We start from the raw sequence: 6,523 nt of genomic DNA, 5'->3' as shown, positions 1-6,523 counted from the left end.
AAGAGGCTTTTTATTTGCAAGAGGGCTTGTCAATTAAAAAAAGGGCGTGGCAAATGGGTGGTTGGATCCGAATAACACATGACAGAGCTGAGAGTGTTGAGGGTACATGGTGAAGTGGTGTGTCATGCTTTTGATAATAGTTTGTCAAAAACATTTTTGAAAGTAGCTTTAAATAGTGATTGTGTCTTTAGTGGCCACATTATGACTACAGGTTATTATGACTAGAAGGTTCTACATTAAGATGTTCTTCATGATTCCTAGAAGGGAAATTCGGGTACCCCTGCAGGAAGTATTGGAGAGTTGTCGGAGATGTTTTAACAATTATAAAACAACCAAAAGTAAATACGGGATGTTTAGGAAGTTCTAGAAGATGGTCATGATCTGAATGAGTCACAGTGGTGTTAGTTGGGCGAGTCCACATCATAACTGTATAGTGAAGTATAAAACATATCTCTCTCTCTGGTGCCCCCTGCAGAGTACCTCCAGGCAGTTCAGGCCAGCTCGGTGCTTGCATGCATCTTCTCCATCATTTCCATCCTGGTGTTCTTGGCCCAGCTCTTCACCCTAACCAAGGGCAAGAGGTTCACCCTCTCTGGCATCTTCCAGCTGCTGGCCGGTGAGTTGTCTCTATTTTTCATTCATTCTGCATTAAGTCTGCCAGGCATCTTCATGGAACTAATACATTTTTACCATCACCAAGTATGATGATGCTATAGATGTCTGCAACTTTAATTTCCTCTTCTTCAGCTGGCTCTTTCTCTCACTCTTTTGTTCTCCTCAATCTCTCACTCACCTCCTCTGTCTCTCTCCTCCATCTCTCTCTTGAATCTCTCCTGATCCCTACTAACATTCTCTCCCTCTCTCTCCCCCAGCTCTGTCCATCATGATTGCAGCGGCCATCTACACCGACCGCTTCCACCTGCAGGAGAACACCGGCTGGTACGGCCACTGCTACATCCTGGCCTGGATCTCCTTCAGCATCACCTTTATCTCCTCCATCATTTACTTCGTCTTACGCAAGAAGACGGCGTGAGAGACACATGAGCCCCATGGCCCGGCCGCAGTAACCCTGGTGATTTAGACAGATCCTGGTCCATGGGCTGACACCATGGCTAGCCCTTTAATACCATGGGTCAGTCCTCTGGAAACCACTGCCCTTGGTCCTTCAACAGGCACAGTGTCTCTGGAATATGCTACGTTTTTGATTCAGTTTGCTGGGAAAAAAAAAGAGTATAGTCTTACCGATAATAATAGTGTAGAACCCTTGGTATAATATTCTATATGAAGGGTTTTCAGTGGTTGAGGACCAACAGGCAAACTCAATCAATCACAGAGTGGTATTCCAGGTGTGCGGATGCAGACCACCACTCTCAGAATATCTCGGGTGTCGTCGTTGTCGACGGAGCTGAGATGTTCTGAGATCCAGAGTCACGAGACTCAAACACACACCCGGTGGCATTATAGACTGTGGTATCTCGTGTGCGTTTGATTGTTTGTTTGTTTGTTTGTTTGTACATTTAGCTGTGGGTGATTTAAAAGGGGAGAGTTCTATTTTGAGTTTGTTGTAGCTAGTTCTTCACGTGATTATTGTATTTAAGTGCTCTGATCCTACTTCATGCCACGTGTCTCTGTTGTTATGGTCTGACTGTTCAGTCCATCAAACGGCTCCCATGAATGACAAACCAAATCGATCATTGATCGATCAAACAATTCAGCTCAGTACAGTGCTGTGTATGAACACACGTTGGGTAACTGGAATAACATCTTGATTGAGATGACCCATGACAGGAAGTAGGGATTTAGGTTATTTAGATGGAATGCTTGAATAAGTTAAAGCCTTTAAAGGATTTTAAATTGGTTAAAATGTTTTAGACGCTTTCTGAGCCTGGTGGATTGTAAAATATGGAAATATATTTGCCAACGACATCATAACCTCTGTTTACTGGACTTCAAATGAATAATGATGAAATATAAATTCATCATTAACATTGAATAATAATGTATTTCATCAGTAGACTAAAATCAACTGGTTAAAAGAACGATAGAAACCACTCGATTTGTGTAAATATATTTCCCATAATATTCTGTGTGTAAATCTTTTATTTTTGTTATCATTATTTTCTCATGAATGGAAAGGTGATCATTTCTAATACAGTAAAACTTCAAAAAAAAATCCTCTTGTTTTCTGTCTCTCGTTGTAAGATTGGTATCATGGTGCTAAAAGTAGCCGGATGCTAAAGCCATCAGTGAGCAGCAGCGTCATGAAGAGCTGCGCTGAGCATGCTCAGTGTAAACATGTCTTACACCATACTTAAGGCCAGAATATTTCCACACATATACCTAAACAACTTAAATGTGGTTTTAGAAAACCACCTTGTCCGCAAATCCCAAGACAGACGATAGTCATGAGGGAAGCTTAGCTGCTTTGCAACGGTTATCAGCAATGTCAACAATAGAATAGTACATTTTAGCAAATGCTAAAGAGATGAACTTTGTCACTATAAGACTTAAAGGATAACTTAAAGGATAAACTAAAGGATATTTCAACCTGGACCCTTATTTTCTGAGCAATTAAAAAAAAAAAATTCAGCTTTAGTCCCTCCGACCCATAATAATCTTAAAAGGAGGTCCAGGTTTACCAATATATTAGCATTAATTGTTAAAAAATATTCCCCTGATTTAAATTAAATGAGTTAACATGTTTTTATTAATGAGTCCTTTTGTCGTTTTGCCAACTAAGGACATTCTAATTGCATATTTAAGTCACTGCCTTCAAATTATATACATTATATATTATTCATTATTTTGAATAAAACAAAATTTGATTCCTCCTACTCGATACAATTACGATATTTACCCTGGGACAACTTCCTGCATGTCCACATTGATTGCATGTACATGACCTGCTGTCTTTAACCAGCAGGGAGACAGGAAGGCGTGGCCTCGGAGATGGAGGCCGGGCCTCGGATAGCAGGTGTAGCCTTTAAAGGGGGAGTGGCTTCATATATGGAGGCGTGGACTCTGAGATGGAGGCGTGGCCTCAGAGCAGCATGTCGTCGTCCTCGCCCGGCGATCTCCGCAGCGACCCTGGTCGGCCCCGTCGGGGGGAGACGCCGGGAGACGGGAGGGAGAGGCGTCGGAGGGAGGAGAGGGGCGTGGCATGGGTGGTGGGGAGGGCGGCCGTGGAACTTGGTGAGGATGGGGGTTAGGGAGGGAGGCCGATTGGGTGAGGAGAGGAGAGGGGGATGCAGAGTGCTGGGGGTCATAGTAGGGCGAGAGGTGGGAGAGGGGAGGGGGGGAGTCGGGGTAGGGCACGGTGTAGTCGGAGGCGGAGGGGAAGCGGGGTCCAACCATCAGGACCTTCTTGGTGTAGCTGTTGAGGGTGGAGACCCCCGCAGCCATGCACACCGTGAAGCCCACCCAGGCCACGCTGGAGGACACACACACACACACACACAGTACATTAAAGCAGTGTACAGCTGATATGGGAGTGTGATTTATGTCGTGACAAACTACCTTGACCTTTCTGATTTATTAATAAAGCCAGCAAGATGTGTGTGTGTGTGTGTGTGTGTGTGTGTGTGTGTGTGTGTGTGTGTGTGTGTGTGTGTGTGTGTGTGTGTGTGTGAGTCTCACTAAAAGGCCCAGGAGTATCCGTAGCTGTGTGGTTTGAAGTCTTCTGGTCCCATGGAGACGGTGGTCTGGAACACCTGCATGAACATCATGTGGGCCACCATGCCTATCAGACCTACACACACACACACACACACACACACACACACACACACAGAAAAAACAGTGCAAGTATATATAATATATATCTATAGTATAACATGCAGATTGTCTTTAATCTTTTAACATACAGATTAACCTTGTTATTGTTATAAAGCTGCAGAGGGCAGGGGTGCAGTCTTTGGGGCCCGTACTGAGGGCGGGGCCGACTCAAGGAGGGGAGGAGCCGGGGCTAGGGGGCGGAGCTAGGCGTGCCATGAACGTGTTTTACGTTAGCTCACCTGCCAGGACGGTGAAGACAGCGGCAAAGGCGTTGAACATCTGTCCCCAGCGCCGGCCGGCCGGCGAGCACGCCCCCACGCACAGCTGGAGGCACAGGAGCAGGCAGCTCAAGCACAGCAGCCCCATGTACATGAGCTCCATGATGACCGACAGCCACATCATGGCTGAGGACCAATCAGAGACAGAGAAAAACAGAGAGAGACCATTAGGAGAGAGGAACCGGTGTTTAGACCACTGAAAGAGACGGATGTATAGACCAATGAGAGAGGGAGACAGGTGTTTAGACCAATGATAGAGATGGATGTATAGACCAATGAGAGAGAGAGACAGGTGTTTAGACCACTGAAAGAGACGGGTGTATAGACCAATGAGAGAGGGAGACAGGTGTTTAGACTAATGATAGAGATGGATGTATAGACCAATGAGAGAGAGAGACAGGTGTTTAGACCAATGATAGAGATGGATGTATCGACCAATGAGAGAGAGAGACAGGTGTTTAGACCAATGAGTGTGTGACAGATGTTTTTTGAGTCTAAAGACCTGTTTGGAGTCCAAACAGGGGGCTACTGTCTGAACTTTGGACCAATGAGACAGACAGCCTTTTAGACCAACAAGAGGGAGAAAGGCAAGTGTTTAAGGCACTGAGAGAGACAGGTGTGTATACCAAGGAGAGAGACACACAAAAACACACTACAATACACACAAAACACTGCAGTATTGCAGTACTATTGTAGCACTAAGGCAGGTGGACGTACCTTTCTCTGATGGAGGAGTCAGGGAGTGGAAGCTACGACACTTCTCCTCTGGAAGAGATCAGATGCTTGTTACCACGGAGACAGAGATGTTTGGAGACGGGGAGGAGAGGAGAAGAGGAGGAAAGGAAGAGAAGAATGGCAGAGAGGAGAATGGAAGAGGAGGAGGAGGAGAGATAAGAAGGAGATGAGAAGAGATGGGATGAGGAGGAGAGGAGAGTAGATGGACATGAGGGTTAGGGGAACAACAACAACATTAAACAACAATAAATGTGTTATTATGTTAATGTAAGTTATTTTAAAATATACCTGAAATAGTTAAGGGAAAAAAAGAAATGATATATTTTTAGTACCAAGGTCAAAGTTCATATCTTGTATGAAGAGGAATTACTCATTTATTTGTGTTTTGATAGTTGTTTAGGTCTCATTAACTCTTCACCAGGTGTGGAATAGAACTTTAATAAAATTGTATGAAGTAGACCTTGAGCTTTTAGAAAGCACCATTCTAAATCCTTGAATTGTACTCTTGCGATTTTTCTAAATAATTGCGCAATGATTATCTTTTGACCCGACCTTGTGTTAAGGATATCATTAATCTTCTCTCCCACATAATCCCTCCACAGGTCCTGATGTTCACCGCAAAATCTCCACACACACGCTAATCTCATGAGAGGTTGGCTCAGGAAAGAACACACACACACCTAAGAACTAAATTCAAATTTCAGTATAACTAATGAAATGGATCACCATAAATAACACACACACACACACGCCTTTCTACTCAAGTGACATAATCTGGCAGTTAATAGTATTTGAACACGTCAATCAAAATGCGGACGAGCCTGGCAGTGTCTACAGCAAAAAACAATACAGCCAAAAAACGTTCAGATTATTGTGTGTACAAAAAAATTTAAATTATGTTCATGGTTTCTGGGGGGGGGGGGGGCGTGTCCTCACCCCAGGCGTCCGTGTAGATGTTCTCCTGGCAGCAGTAGAAGATGCCCACATGGAACTCGGGAAAGACGAAGCGGTCGTCCCCGGTGTCCCAGGAGAACAGGATGTCGGAGGCGTTGTTGGCCATACCCGGGACGGGGACGCAACGCCGCTGCCGGGCGAGTGAGCAAAGCGGCTTGGGGACCTTCTGCACCCCCACGCACCAGTAGGACGAGGTCAGTGCTGCGCCGCCCAGCGCCAGCGACGCCACCGTCTGGGCGAAGGAGAGCCGCGGGGAGCGGATCCGCTGCAGGATCGTCATGCCGGCTGCGTAGAGTTTCAGCGGGCTTATTATTTTTATTTGTAGGCCTATACATTTTTTCACATTAATTTGAGATTGTCAAATGTTGCTGTGCCAAGCTAGAAAATGCAATAGATCTGCAATGTTTACTAGTTACTATTGCACACTATTCAAAATTGCAGAAGGTAGGCCCTATTTCCTATTTTTCTGTCTACCTAATACAAAAAATGTTAAACAAAAAAAAAAATATATATATATTCTTTATTGATTATATCTTAATTGATATATTTTTTTTAAACAACCTGCATGATAATAAAGGGTTAATACTATTATACATTTTTATAAAAATCAACTCACATTTTCTAAGGTCTTTCTTTTCCAGTCTAGAGCGCGGGGGAGGTGAACGTGCGGTCTTCCATCACTGAAGAGATTGGTTCACTTTTCATCTGTAACTCTTATTTAGCTGGTCAGATTATACACACACCTTTTTAATCCGCCCATGCATCTCTAAATCCAAAACAAC

The 6,523-nt window shown here is 44.3% G+C and overlaps 2 protein-coding genes across 2 annotated transcripts in view; one reads left to right on the top strand and one right to left on the bottom strand.

Annotated features, from left to right (window-relative positions):
• emp1b (epithelial membrane protein 1b) overlaps positions 1 to 2,165 on the top strand; it is a 5,147-nt gene extending 2,982 nt beyond the window's left edge. The window contains exons 4-5 of the mRNA XM_084488860.1: positions 476 to 616; positions 873 to 2,165. Of these exons, the coding sequence (XP_084344986.1) occupies positions 476 to 616; positions 873 to 1,033 (302 nt within the window). The 3' untranslated portion in view covers positions 1,034 to 2,165. The remainder of the gene's footprint in view (positions 1 to 475; positions 617 to 872) is intronic.
• gsg1 (germ cell associated 1) lies at positions 1,371 to 6,021 on the bottom strand (the record flags this gene model as incomplete). The annotated part of the gene is made up of 6 exons (XM_084488783.1): positions 1,371 to 1,415; positions 3,190 to 3,430; positions 3,637 to 3,748; positions 4,014 to 4,178; positions 4,770 to 4,817; positions 5,724 to 6,021. The coding sequence occupies 6 exons, from the start codon at positions 6,019 to 6,021 to the stop codon at positions 1,371 to 1,373; spliced, it is 909 nt and encodes a 302-aa protein (XP_084344909.1).
• Between the last annotated feature and the right edge of the window lie 502 nt (positions 6,022 to 6,523).

This window comes from Micromesistius poutassou, assembly GCF_964030765.1.
Source record: "Micromesistius poutassou genome assembly, chromosome: 1".
Classification (NCBI taxonomy): domain Eukaryota; kingdom Metazoa; phylum Chordata; class Actinopteri; order Gadiformes; family Gadidae; genus Micromesistius; species Micromesistius poutassou.
This window is presented reverse-complemented; position numbering and strand designations above follow the sequence as displayed.